This window comes from Aythya marila (genome assembly GCF_965140915.1).
Source record: "Aythya marila genome assembly, chromosome: 19".
Lineage (NCBI taxonomy): Eukaryota > Metazoa > Chordata > Aves > Anseriformes > Anatidae > Aythya > Aythya marila.
The window spans coordinates 1,743,519-1,758,031 of NC_139060.1; the positions used below are offsets into that span (position 1 = coordinate 1,743,519).

General features: G+C 53.2%; 1 protein-coding gene across 1 annotated transcript in view; it reads right to left on the bottom strand.

The window, feature by feature from the left end:
* Positions 1 to 2,523: 2,523 nt before the first annotated feature.
* LRSAM1 (leucine rich repeat and sterile alpha motif containing 1) overlaps positions 2,524 to 14,513 on the bottom strand; it is a 30,557-nt gene continuing 18,567 nt past the window's right edge. Inside the window, exons 15-25 of the mRNA XM_082775960.1 lie at positions 13,372 to 13,442; positions 12,492 to 12,591; positions 10,913 to 11,000; positions 10,088 to 10,162; positions 8,495 to 8,575; positions 6,128 to 6,223; positions 5,432 to 5,530; positions 4,732 to 4,863; positions 4,308 to 4,389; positions 3,877 to 4,022; positions 2,524 to 3,549 (exon numbers count right to left, since the gene is read on the bottom strand). Coding sequence (XP_082632086.1) covers positions 3,424 to 3,549; positions 3,877 to 4,022; positions 4,308 to 4,389; positions 4,732 to 4,863; positions 5,432 to 5,530; positions 6,128 to 6,223; positions 8,495 to 8,575; positions 10,088 to 10,162; positions 10,913 to 11,000; positions 12,492 to 12,591; positions 13,372 to 13,442 — 1,096 coding nt within the window. The 3' untranslated portion in view covers positions 2,524 to 3,423. The remainder of the gene's footprint in view (positions 3,550 to 3,876; positions 4,023 to 4,307; positions 4,390 to 4,731; positions 4,864 to 5,431; positions 5,531 to 6,127; positions 6,224 to 8,494; positions 8,576 to 10,087; positions 10,163 to 10,912; positions 11,001 to 12,491; positions 12,592 to 13,371; positions 13,443 to 14,513) is intronic.

Below are 14,513 nucleotides of genomic sequence, written 5' to 3' on the forward strand. Positions count from 1 at the left end.
GGGTCTGTCCTGACTGCCTGGAGGCGAGGTGGGACCCCAGCAGGGGCTGTGGAGCCGGACAAGAGCCCCCTCTCCCCCTCCAGACCTACTTGAGGAAGACAAGCAGGAAGAAAGTGGCAACGATGAGGACAAGGATGCCGGCGGCGAAGCCAAGGCGCAGGTTCTCCATGGAGGCCAGGGGTGGCTGCGGGTCCAGCAGCAGCCCCCGCCCCGGCAGCCCCAGCACGAAGGCTCCCGGTGCCTCGGGGCTGCGGCGGAAGCCGCAGGGGGACACCATGCTGCTCACCGCGAAGACGGGCGCGTGGGCTGCGCACGCCACCTCCACGGCCACCGAGCGCCCCAGAGCCTGGTGGGCACCTGCAGGGGCACTGCTGCCTTCCTCCTCCTCCTCCTCCCTGGGCAGCAGCTGGGCGCCACGCGGGGTCCCCAAGGCCGGTGCCGCTCCACAGCCACCCACGGCCAGCTCCGGCACCAGCGTCACCATCCTGCAGAAGGGGCAGCTGACGAAGGCGACGGCGGCGGCGCGGCACACCAGCTTGCGCAGGCAGCTCTGGCAGAGGGAATGGTGGCAGGACAGCAGCTGGGGTGCCCGGGCCCCCCCGGCACCCCGGTACGCCTCGTAGCAGATCCCGCACTCCCCACTGGCCTCTGTCCCCGCAGCCATGGTGCTCCCAGGCAGTGGACGCGGCCGCACCTGCTTTTGAAGGCTGGAGGCGGGCGAGGGCCGTGCCCCACGAGGCGGGGGCTGAGCGGGGCTGAACTTCAGCCCGGCCCCGGGGTGCCCGGCAGCACTGGAGCGGCGCGCTCCTCCTCCAGCAGCTGCCCCGGGGAAGGGGCTCGTCAGGGCCTGGGGCTGCTCCAAAAGCAGGGCTGGACCCTGAAGGTCCCACCAGCTGCGTGCAGTGGGTTACCAACCCTAACGCATGACCACGCAGCATTTGGGGTGGCTGCATGCTCTGCCCATGACCCTGAGACTTATGAGACAGACTGCTGTTTTTAAATTCCCTTTACAGAGCCATAATTCTGTAATTATTTCTTAAACGCCAGGTGTTGGTCTTTTTATTGCTATCGTTTTGGTTTAGGCTGAGCTCACCAGGCGGAAGCAGCCCCTGCGCACCCAGCCCGGAGCTGTTTGTGCTCAGCCTCGTTTCACGCCTCACCTGGGGCAGTTGCTCACATTAGCCAGGGGCTGCCCCGGCCATCGGTGTCCCCGCATGCAGCCGAACAGGGTCGGTGCTGCACCGCGTGGGGTGGCCCTGGGGACGAAGGGCAGCGTGGCACTGCCAGTGCCCCAGGGACAAGCAGCCTGGGGGGGTTCTTGTGGCCTTGGGAGTCACTGGGAAAGACCCACAGCAAATAAAAGCCAGAAAGGTCAGCGGAGCCCAGCCCTGCGCTGCCTCAGGTGCCTGGCACACCATGAAGGTGTAGGTGGGGAGGGCTGGGCTGGTTCTGGGGACGGGGCTGAACCCAGCTCACGAGCTCCAGCACTGCCCAAGCCCACCGCCTCCAGCTGCAGCCTGCCCCAGCCCCTGCCCCAGCCCAGCAGAGCCCAGGCAGTTTTCTGGCAGCACCAGCAGGGAATTGGCCAGGCAGGTGGGCAGAGGAGGGCAGCTGAGCCCCGCGGTGCCCCAGCATCCTGCCAGCATCAGGGCGCAAGGGCAGGCAGCTCCTCCTGCCCCCAGCTTCCCAGGCACGTCCAGCACAGGTTGTTTATGGGCAGGCAGCGAACCTTGCCCCAGAGCTTGTCACTGATTACCGCTGCCTTGGGGACACGGGAGTCCACCTCTGAGAGACCAGCTGGACGGTGGGGATGCAGCATCGCTGCTGCCCTCCCCTCCCTGCTGGGATGCAGCGCTGGGTCTCTCGCCCCTCTCCAGGCAAACACGGGGCCCTGGCGTGGTCCTGGCCACCCTGGGGGACCAGGGCAGGAGGGAGGCTCCCTGCAGGGCTGTGCCTGCTGGAGAGGACAGTCAGGACCTGCCTGCCTTCCTGCTCCCTCGCTGAGCCTCACCCAGGTGGGCTGGCACCTGGCTCCCCCTGGGACACGCTGAGCACCTGCATCTGTCCCTCTGTGCTCACTGTGCCCCAAATACCACAGCTACAAAAAGCCCAAAGAGGGGCTCCCCCTAAAAGGGACCTGCCAGGTGTGTGGCCACAGCTCAACAAGAGCACGGAGGCTGCAGCAAGGACACGGCTGTGCCCAGACAGCGAGAGCCACACGGCCCCAGCAGCTCTGCCCCTGCTGAGCTATCCTGGCACACGTGGCTGTGGCCACCCAGCCCCTCTGCCAGGCCACACACGTGCCATGGGTGCTGCACACGGGCGGTCTGCCCCAGCGCAGCAAACACAACGTGATCCCTGCAGAGGTGTCCGAGGTCTCCAGCTGCCTGGAAGTCACCAGAGCTGCTCCAAGAACCTCAAATTCTTCCCCGATTTGACGTGGGATGGGAGGAGGTGACACTGGGACAGCCGGGCATGTGACGGGAAAAAGGGAACACACAACCAGCAGAAACCAGCTGCCTTTTAATAGCTTCTTCTGGGGGAAGGGCTGCAGTGGGACCAGGCTTATCTCTGCATTTTATAACTCAAGGTCAAGAGACGAGACTTACTGGGACTGTTACTTATTAATGACAATGACGAACTATCCGAATGCCAACACGGACGCGAGGCAGAGCTCTGCCAGGCCCAGCCCCAGCCCACCCGGCCTTGTGCTGGCTCTTAGGTGGCAGGAACGCTTCCTGCTCGCAGTGTGTTTTCAACAGGGAATCCCACTGGGCTCCTCTGGCCAGAGTGGGTCCCTTGAGTCCTGGTTCTGGGGCTGCTGCAGGCTCCCCTCCCATGGGAGCATGACTCCGGGGATGGGGAGCACCTCATGCTGCTCTGTCACCCGCTGCACGTGGCTGCAGCCCACCAGCTGCCCCAGACACACTCCCACAGGTTGCCCGCGCAGAAGCTCCAGGCCTTTGGCAATGACAAAGGTGCAAGGCACTGTCAGCATCCCAGAGCATTGCAGACCCCTGGCCGAGTCCTCCTGCAGGAGAATTCACCCACCTTTGGGCAACAGTGCTTGATGCAGGAGCATAGCAGTGCCATGGCCCCAGCAGAGTGCAGAGTCCCAGTGGCTTCAGAGACAGCACTAACTGCATCCCTGCCGAGCAAGAGGCGTTTCTGAAGGCAAATGTATTAGCCAGAGAAGAGGGGGCACCGCTTTGCCCAGTTTCATCACCCAGTGATGAACCATCAGGGAATGTGGAGAGCAGCTGAGGCCCTGGGTGCAACCAGCAGCCAGCCCAGGGCTGCGTGCAGGGAGAGGGCAGTGCTGGCCATGCTGTGCGAGTGTATTTAATACTGATACAGAGGAGCATGGTCCTGAGAAGGGGTGATGAAGGTGGTGCCGGGCAGCCTTGCCTTACTCCGTCCTGCCTAGCAGCTGTAGAAGATGCGGACGTGCTGTGTGATGTCCTTGCGGCACAGGGGGCAAGCACGCAGCTGCTCGCAGCAGGTCTGGCAGCAGCACACATGGCCACAAGGTAGGAAAACTGTCTGGGCCTGTGGGAAGAGAGAGCAGAGAGGACACAGAGAGTGCTGCTGCCCCGTAACACTCATCCCAGTACCACCGCACCCCAGCAAAGCACAGGAGGAAATGGTCCTGGAGGAGCTGGGCATCACCCAAGGGTGCTACATGATGGGAGCCAGAGCCAGCACCCTGCGCTCCGTCCCTGGGCACAGCCCAGCACGGTTTGTGCACAAGCACCTGCGCTGTGCAAAGAAAGCTCCGGTGACGTGGGCCAGAGGGAAGAATGCCACCAAGAGCCACATCTGGGCCAGCTCCCTCTCCACCCCTGCTCTGGCACCACGCGCGTGCCGGGCTCTCACCTCCCGCTCCATGCAGACAACGCACTCGGACTTCTCATCCCAGTGCAGCAGGGGAGCAGTCGGGGTCACGGTGCTTGGAGCCTCCTCCTCAGGGGCGCTGGGCTCTGGGGCTGCAGGCACCTCGGCATCCACCGTCTTCAGCAGCTCTGCAAGCACCAGCAGGACAGCTGACCACCAGAAGCGCTTCCACCTCCCACCCACTGCGCACTCAGGGGGCAGCTGCAAGCTGATGGGAGCTCAGGGCTCTGAGTATGAGAGCCAAGGGGCTTGGTGGTGCTGTGCTCCCTGCCTCTCCCGCTCGCACGCAGGCCTCACAGGGCTCTGCTCCCCACGGCAGGCACCTGGCCCTGCACATCTCCAGGTTCAAGGCTCAGGTGCCTGCTGCTACCACACAACACGCCCAGGACCAGGCAGAAAAGAACCGGCGTTACCTGGGATTGTCTTTGCCACAGCCAGGATCTCCTGAGCTCGCCTGAGGATGGCACGCTGCAGGCCAGCCTCTGTAACACCCATCTGCAGGGAAGAGGAGGGCTGTTAGCACTCAGAGGGGAAAGTACGGAGCGGGCTGAGAAAGGAGACAGCCCCAAGAGGAAACTGCAAACTCTGAGGGACATATATCAAAAGACAAAGCTAAGTCACAGCTCACCCTGCCAGTGCTCTGGGAGAGCTTTTACCTACTTGAACAGGGCACAGGGCAGCACTGGCACCTCTCCCTGCACGGACGTGACACCCGAGGAGCGCTCACACTCCCTGCTGTGGGCACTGCCATGAGCACAGCCATGCTCGGAGTAAAGGCAGGGTCTGTCCCAGTGCAGAGTCAGTGTTGCCCTGTGCTGTGTATCTGCTGTCTCGTACCTTTTCCAGGTCACTGGCAGTCATGGTGCTGAGCACTTGCAAAGATACTCGATGGTGTGCAAAGACAGGCACATACTGTTCAGCTGACAGCTCGATTAAAAGGTTCACCAGCTGCTTCTCCAAGCCCTCCTCCTGCAAAACACAAGGCAAGCTCCCAGACTTCACTCTGGAGAAAAGGCGTGGGGACACTGCTGCCTGTCACCACGCAAGGCTGGCAGCAAGGACAGGCAACGTGCACGTTCCTGCTCTCGGCAACAAAGCCCTGCTCAAAGCATTTTGCTTCCCCAGAGACTCTAAAGCTCAAAAACCCAACAGCTGGAGAAGCTCTGGCCCCAGATGTTTTATGAGCACAACTCAAAACACTGTGTTTTAGGAAGAATGAACCAACCATTTTGCCAGCTGACGTCTGCAGCAGCAGCTGCTTTGCCTACTCCAGGTGATCTGCACAATGGGCAGAGCTCAGATCGACCTCTTTGGGGCCACCCCTGCAGCTGTTTCCACAGCACAAGGTCCCCGGCTCAGTACCAGAAGCCAAAAGGAGCTGCTGCATTTAGATGGATTCGCACGTGAGTTTGGGGAGCCCAGTGGAGCTATTTGGGGGTTTAGTTGAAACAGAACTTTACTTGCTCTGCACCCTGCTGAGCAGAGCACCACATTAGGTGTGCACAGCTACAGTGGCAGTATTAAATACAAAAGCAACCTGGAGTTTCAGGGAGAGTGGCTTCTGGTTCAGCAGGCGCTGGTACTGGATCAGCCAGTAGTTCTCCTGTTTGGTCTCACTCTTTGCCTCCATTTCCAGCTGAAAAACAAACTCATTCATTCAATAGCCTGAGACAAGAAATAAGCAGGATTTAGAGCAGCCTGACCTGTCTGTGTGGGGGGAAAGCAACAGCCTGGGCTGTGCAGAGCTGGTTCAGAGCATTGCTGTGGGCACCAGTAGGGTAAGATGGGCACCAGTAGGGTCAGATGGGCCTTCTGCGGGCTGGTCCCACTTTGATCCCCACATCCCACATCCAGCCTAGCATTCTGCATCCCTCTTTGGGATGCAGAACTTTGTCCTGGTCTCCTGAAGCTCAGGAGAGTCTGGAGGTCCTCAGAATGACAAGGCCATGTGCAGACACCTTGTAGGATTGTGCTCATCCTCCCCTGTGATTTCCTTTCCAGATGGGGTAGATTTCTGATGGCAGTGCCTCATGCTGCACCAGGGACTGGGATAACTGTGCCCCAAGAGCCTACATCATCACTTTGTGAAGTAAAAGAGGTCTCTGGATCTGAACATGACCCCTCGGAGCCCTCCCCTGATCTTCTTTTCCCCCATGCTGACCCATGGATTCTCTCCCTGCAGCCAGCCCACGTGCTTCCTTGCCTACAGCACACAATCAGGGGCCTTCGTTACCAGTATTTGTTGCAATTCTTCTTCCCTTTGCTTCTTTTCTTTGAGCAGCTGCTGCAGCAGGTAACCAAGTGCTTGGCGTTGCTCCATGATCACCCCCTGCAACAGAAGGACTCTGGCATCCACACCTCCAGCCCACAACACTGCGAGCAACCTCCCGGCCCTGACTGCCAGCAAAGCACTCACCCTGCCCACAACAGGCACAGCAAATGTTAAAGCCCTGCACTCCGTGGGCCCTCAGCAGAGCTGAGCAGATGGCCTCAATCCTCTGCTAGGGGTTGGCGTGGCAGACACATTTCTCCTGGTCCTGCACCGACCACCAGCCAGCGGTGCCAACCCTCAGCACACCCAGGGCAGCCCCGGACCGTGCTGGCCTGCAGCACATCACTGAAGTTCATCACTCTGCTAAAAGTTCATTCAGTGGCGTCCCAAGTGCTCGTGGTTCCCCTCCTCAACTGAGAAGAACCACCTGAAACTGGGTCTAGGAGCCTGCAGGTAAGCGGGACAGGCGAGGCTGCAACCTCTCCATGTGCCAGGGAAGGGGAAGGCATCACTGCAGCCACGCTACTGAGACCCGAGGAGAGGGGAATTGCCTCAGGAACCTCAGGCATACCCTCACGGCCATGGGGCATCTCCGCATGGTTCAGACCAAGTAAGCTCATACCTGCTCTGAAGGTCATTGACTGAGCAGAGGCCAAAAGTCATCAGCCACAAGGACTTCAGAAGTCCATGGGCAAAGGGATGAGGATGCTGTTAAGAAGGCTGACCTCCAGAAGGAGAGGTCTGGGGAAACCTTTGCTGATTGGCAACTGAAATAAGATTTCTATCCACACCCCCCACAGGGGCCTGGCTCTCTGTTTAAGTAGGAGACACGGACTCCTGCCTCTCATGGGGAAAAGGCACCGTTAGCTGATCAGAGATGCTTTGCCCTGGTAGAGGCAGGAAAGCTCTGCTGAGTGAGGACCTCTGCAGAGCTGGGAGCAGGAGCAGCAGCAGGTAGCACTGCTCGCCACATGCTCACCTCTCCCAGCCAGAAGCAGCAGCTGCCCAGTTCACCTGCACTGGTGGAAACCCACCAGAGCTCTGCTCTCGATGCAACAACTTTTTTACCCCAAAGTGGTAGTTTAGCTTCAAAAGCAGTAAGACATACAGCAGTGCAGAGCACTGCACTATTTCAGGGCTTCACCTTCAGAGACAAGTGCAGTTGCTCAGCCTTCCCCAGGAACCCGGACACGTGCTGAGCGCTGCAGTTCACTTCTCAGGAGGAGAAGGGAGCAAAATGTTCTTCCCTGGAGCTGGCTAATGACAAGTGGGAGCTGCTCCAGAAGAAAAACCCAGGCAGATGCAGCTAATCTTGAGAATAACTCTTCCTCCCACCCCGTCTGTGGACACCCCAAACTGACCTTGCAAGAGAGCAGTGCAAACACCTTCCTTTCTCAGGTTGTTTCTGGTTCTTCCTGCTTTCCAATGATTTATCAAGCTCATTACTAAAGCACCTGTATCTTAGAGGAGGAGCAACAGTCTGCTGCACAGCAGGTATCGAATGTGACTGCAGAAATGCTGCTGAAGCACTTTGTGGGCACTGCCTGAGCAATAAGGGTTCAATCACAGCAGGAGTTTTGGGGCTGTAGACTGCCAAATGGCAAAGGAGATGCAGACAGATGAAGCTGTCCCATGCCTAATTTCCTGGTGTCTGGTGCTGAAGCTGCAAAAGTACTGTGCTGCCTTCCAACAGACATGCATGCGGGTACTGGGACAGATCTTCCTTTTCTTGGGCTGACCAAAAAGGTGACCTAACCTGGCAAAAGGTCCACACAACACAAAAACTGATGCAAAGGCATAATAACAAAATTTAAAGCCAAGCTTCTTAAGCCAAACTTGAGATTTCTCCATGTGTGACTGCTGATGAAGTCAGCCCATTGAATGGTGGGATGGTGAGGTGGAACAGCCTGAGAGGCATGGCTTAGAAATGAAGGGGAAGAGCTGACAGCCATTATCGGCAGGTATTTAAAACCAAAACACAACACAGCTATGTCAGAAGACATGGGATGCTCAGCAGGCATGTGTTTCTGGGGCAGCCAACAACTGGACCGCAAAATCCTTCCCCACCCAGCAAACCTAGAACTGTCTGCTTCTATCGGGGCAGGTTATTTGTCTGTTCCCTGAAAATTTGCCAAGATGTTTAAGAGCAGCAGCAATGTTTCCATGTTACCAAGACAAAGAGAGATTTTTGGTATCCTGTGGGTAAGTGCCCATCTCACTAAGCATAAAACCATCTGGAAACTGCAAGGAGCAAGAGAAGCAAGTGGAGCTTTTGCGATCCCAGAGCAGAGAGAGAGGGTGGTGGGGCAGCCCCAGAGCCCTACATACCTGCAGCGTCTCTGTGTCCAGTTCTTGCCTCTTTAACTCCAGCTGTGTCAACTGCAATAACTCTGTTTCTATTAATTTAATCTAAACAGAAGATGAAACATTTTTACTGACATTTGAAATGACTTTAATTTATGCCCTTTCAAGATGAGGTCTAACTACTGCCCTTGGAAGGACAACACTGCAGAGCTGCCCAGAAGCTTGGGAAACCTGCTAGTCCCCTTCCATGACACATGCTCTAGGGCTGCTCTTCATCCTGTGCCTGAAGAGCTGTGTCCCCCACTCTCTAATTGCCTCTCTGCTCTAAACACCTTCTGTTCAAGTCTAGAAGCACACTGCAATCAGCTTGTTCAGCCAAACCTTGCAGCCACTCTGGAAAGCAGCAACTGGTTATCAAAATCCTCACAGCACTACTGTTCAAACTGGAGATGGACTGGGGGCAGGGTCTTGGTTTTTAGAAGCTTCAGCAAATCCCATCATGATACCTGCTCTTTCAGTCAGGGCAACTGAGACACAGAGAGGTGAAGTGAGTTGCCCCAGACCCCACAGCAAAGCCAAGAAGAGAGCCCAGCTCACCCAGCTGCCAGGCTATCTGCTCTCCCCAGGCCATGCTGCTTCATGTGCACCACCTACTACAAAATTCCTGCTGACACTGGGGCTCTGCAGCAGGCAGCACCCAAGGCTCCCAACCTTTCCCTGGCTGTGCAGGATGTTGGTGGGATGGGATGTGTTTCAATAGCAAAAGGCCTGCCCTGTGATATCAAGGCACAAACGCACTTTGTTTCCAAGCAAGTGCAAGCAAACTGCTGGCTCTTATGGAACTCAAGCCATGGAGAGTTGTTAGAATCATCTCCTGGATCATCTGTGCACAGTCCACAGGCTTCTAGCACAATGCAAAGATCAGTCACTGAGTGACTGAGTATATCAAAGCTCTTAAGCTTATCTACCAACTCCAGACCTGAGACTTTTCTCCTAGTGTCAGATCAAGAGAGGGAAGACTCCTGGAGCACTGTGTCAGAAACCAGCTGCTCATCTCCATGCATCAACCACTGCTACTTTCCCCACCAGCTCTTGCTCTTCTCCCTGTCTATTGCATTTCACTTTCTGCAGAATGGAGCTCAGAAAGGCAGGCTGAGAATGGGAAAGAAAAGGTGACCTTATGGCTGAAGGTGCAGTTCCGATGTGCTGGATGGAGATGCAGTGGACTCATGTGGAGACAGCAGCCCTGCTAAGGAAACCTGAAGGAAATTGTAATTGCAATTGCAGACCATTCCTACAGAGCCAAGACAGGTCTGTCCTCTAGTGACCACTCTCCAGCATTTCATCTGCATTAGTGCTGAGATGATTGAAGCAATGGCGATTCCACTACCTCCCCAGCTGTAAAATCTGCCTTTATACTATCTCCTATGGAACTGGGAGACTGTAGTTTATCCAACACTGCCCAATGCTTTGTTACAGAGCTCTCAGAAATACAAGAGCTCATTTCCTTCAGACCCTTCTCTGTGCTCAGAGCACTTTGATCTTCCTTAGAAGGATTTCATCAAATGATGGTATAAACTGAGTAGTTGTTTGTTCTTCCTTCTGTTGCCGACTCACCTGGTTCCTGATCTGTCTGTGCATAAGATCCTTCTTCAGTTGGAGAGCTTCAAAGGCAGCTTTCTGCATCTCACTCTAAGGGACAGACAACATCCTGCTTAGTGAGGGTTGTTCATTCAGTTGCAAATGTGCTAAGAAACTCTGCTACCTTGCAGTGGCTCACATACATCTAAATAGCACTTACTCTGCGTTAAGGGTCCAGATTACACCATGACAGACCTCACAGTCCCTAAAGGTAAAACCCTCTTTACAGCTGGACAAAGAAGTCATAGTCATGTTCTTCAAACGCACAAGCTGAATGCTGCACATGAACCTCACCTCTCATTTTCAGCAGCACTCAGCAGCCAGGCTGCTAGGTCTGTGTAACAGGCCATGGCTTCCCAGCTCTTCTGAAAAATTAGCTGAAGAGGTCGTATGTTCAAAAGGAAGTATTCAAAAGCAGCAAATGCTTTGTAAATGCCTCAATAGGCATAGGAAGCTTGTCCAAAGTCACACAAGAAATTGCCATAAAGACAGGACTTCTGTATCAAAATCCTCTGCATTAATCATCAGACCACCTTTGCTTCCCATGACTTGTGCTGCTGTCCTTTATGAAAGTTGCTGTGTGGTTTAAGAATAAATACATTTTTCTCTCAACCAACAAAGTCAGTTTGTTAGAATACCAGAGAGTCTCAAAGTTTAGCAAATAGTGTCTGTCCTACAAAACAACTTCTGCAAGGAGCCCAGTCCTGCCACCATTGCTTCTATGTCTGCCACTCAATTCTGCTTTTGCGTGCAGTTGCTTTCCTTCGAGCCCCCCTGCAAACAATTTGCTCTCTTGCCTACCTGCTGCAAGATCTGACTCACAGCCTTGTTCTGATCCAGCTGTTGCCAAGCCAGGATTTGCTGGAACTTCTGATCCATCTCAGCCAGGCTGCAAGAAGATGTATTTGTCACGGAGTTACTGCCGGGTCTGAGACTCTTGGTACAAACAAGAGGAAAAGTGGGTAACAGAGAATATAGAAATGGAGAAATTTGTTACTGAACAAGGGTGAATGGCCATGGCATGGCTGAATGCTCTGATATAAAACCTTCTCTACAACCAGAGCAAATCTGCACGACAGCCTAAGCCACAGCAGAAGCACCACTGCCTGTATATGCACAGCTCAAAGTGCAAACAGGGGCTGTAGCTGCCCCAGCAAGCTGCTCAGATGGTGAATTTGCACATCAGCATTCTGCACTGGGAAGGGTGTGCTGATGAGGGAGACTCAGACGATGTGGTCACGTATTCCTGCACTTGCAGGCAGGACTGTGCCTGCCCACTGCCCTCTGCTGGTGTGTACGAGGTTATTTCTGTTCAGTGTTTGCTGGAAACTGCCAGATAAAAATTTCTCACATTCTTGCAAACAAAAACAGCCAGAATGCTCTCTGCATCTGTAGCAATTAAAAGTGTTCCACACATATACAAACAGACTCCATGTAATGCTTAAAGTCAAGAGAACTTTTTAATATTCTGTGCCTTTTCCACATATTGCAAAGTGTGAAATTTTTAGGTATCCTGTTGTAACACTGCCCAATTCCACCTGCCATCTCACTGCTGATGGGAATGGAAATCAGGGCATTTATACAGTGATTTCCTGAAGTTACATGTTTCAGCTTTCATGTGTCAGTGGATCAAGGTCTCATAGCTTTGTGGGTGATAAACTCCACTAGTTCAAAAATTCTTCCCCAACAATTCTTTATTTGTTTCACTTCCCCAAAGACCCTGCAAGGAACACCACATTTTAAAACAGAGTCTAGTTTTTAAGAAACAGAAGGTGACTCTGTGTAATTGACCATGAAAAATCTTAGCTCTCTTGTCTCAGAGGAACTGGACTTGGATCTGAAGAAAAGACAATCCCAATTTTCTCTGTAATTTGTCCAGGAGAACTATCAAAATGCCACACTAAGTGCAACAAATGAAAGGCTCTGGCTGCTGCTAACAGAAGTCCTGCACCATAATTCTTATCTTCTCCATGAGAAGTTATTAAATGCAATGAAAGCAGAAACATTATCCTGTAGACAATCCTGGGAAGTGACAAAAGGATTTCTGTACCACAGTTTGACACTGACATGGCTAACAAAACAGGAAAAAGACCTTGATATTTAGCAGAATGTGTAAGGTAAAATAAACAGTGTAAAAATGTGATAGTTAATTCAAAGTATGATTAACAGGCATTTTCTTGTGGTTAAAAGGTGGTTCATTCAATCAAGTTTGACAGTTTCTTTAAATTGTAGTGTCACCTGCTCGTGTACAGCTGTCCTGCTGCATTCCAGCAGCTGCAGGAATTCCTGGCTGTTTATATGGGAATTACACCAGGGACTATTGGCAAGAAAGGGACTTTACAACAACATTACCTCCAGCCCCAGAGATCTGCCACTGTACCTGGAGCAGGCCTGGTTGACAAGGTCTTGCCGACGAGACTCGTAGGTCATTTGAATGAGCTTGTTCTTGTAGCTCTCGGCCAGCATTTGTTGCATGGCAGCTGGGAGACAGAAGTGCTGTCAGTCTGAAACAGGAGCTGGTGTCTAGAACAGACACTAATCTGCCACTGCTGCTACAATAACTTGCAATTAACAGTGCCTCCTCTCTCATTTCAACCTGTCCTAGTTTTTTCCATTTCATTCATTTACAAGCAGATTCATTCATCTACAAGAATCGTAGCTATTTACTGGGAAATTAGATGAGTGAACTCCACTCTGCCTGTGCTTGCATCTCTTCAGTGCTTGGAGGAGCCAAGTCACTGCCACTGACCCTTGGATGGGCTGCAGCCCTGCCTGTCCCACTGTGAACAATTCATCCCATGGGGTGAAAACACACACACCATTTCCCATGTAACCCCACCAGATCTGTTCTTCTTCGTAAAGAGCAGAAATGGTTCCTTGTTCCATTGTTGCTTACCTCCTAATAAACCTCCTGCCTCATGAACCTGAACAGTTAACATCTGTTTGGTAGCTTTAAAATATGAAGTGCTTTGTGTGCACACGTCCCGTGGCTTACACTCAGTCTCAGACTACTCGTGCAACACGCTCCGGCTACACCAGGAGCACAGCTCACATCTCAGAGACCCAGCAGTGAGCTGCAGGTGGAAGCACTGGATCAGCTAAACGTGCTGCCCCCTGCCACTCTGCCCTACTGCACCAAGCAACATGCAAGGATGTGTGTGTCAGCATTTCCCACGTGGTTACCACCCGTTCAGTGCACCTCCAAAGGAACTGGGTCTTTCTAGTACCCTTTACCACCCCAAGGAGTTACCCACACTTACAGGCCACTTCCCTTCTGCGCAGTTGCTCCGTCTCCTCCTGTGTTATTGCCATCAGCTGCTCCATCCTTATTCTAGCAAATAAACAAGAACAATTCAGCCACTCCTTCAAGCAAGCACTATCTCACTCCTCTGCCCACCCAGCTCAGAGCCCAAAGGCTGGGCTGATTCACTGAGCAACCTGTGCAGGAAAGCCACATGCCCATCAGAGACTCAAAGTGTTCTTGGTAAAGGTCCTCTAAGTCTACGGGAGAAATCATAAATTTTGCTCAAAACCATGGGAACAATTGCTTTTTATACTGGAAAACTGATCCCAGAAGACCTAGCAAGGGTCTGGAAAGTCAGCAAAGAGAAAAAGAACATCAATGCGACATGCACACACCATCACCAAGCACAGTGCCAGCCCCTTGTTTGGCTTTCTTTTCCCTTGAGGCTTGACGGTCACTTCAAAGCTGACTTGAGTAATGACACTGAAAGCAGAAGCCTGGCCTCCATCCCCACCTCCTCATTCTTATTCCAGCACAATTATACACAACACCACTTAATAGATCAGGAACTGGTTTGACTGAAAAACTATCTGCCATACAATGAGATTATTTTTCAGCCAGGTCAGTTCACTGTGTGAACTGACCTGGCTGAAAAACACTTTTCACTTTTTTTCACTTTTGTGAAAAGCACAAACACTTGGCTGAAGGGAGGGGACAACATATAGGCAGGGGAGAGTTGGGGAAAACCAGTATTGGAGGCAAAGCTAGCTCAAGGTGTTGGCTGAATGGGAGCATTGGGTTTGGTATATTCTTCCCAGCCTGTACACATCATTGTGCCGCCTTTGTAGACGCTTTGCTTTCCAACAGATACAAGATTTCTGTTGGTCCGTGTTAGTGGAATATAGGAGTTTGTTCCTAAACTGCTTAGCTAGGACCTGAGATGAAAAGAAGGTGCAATCACCATCCCATGGGGTTTGCCAGACTGGGTAAACCCAGGCACATCTAGTCCAATATCTTGCCTCCAACAGTGATCAGACCCAGCTGCTTCAGCCAAAGCAGCAGGAAACCTTTCAGATAGCAGGTCTGAAATGAACTTCCCCTAGCTTAAAGTCAATCCATACTGATGGCTCTGCAATTAAATCTCAGCCCTCTTCCTAG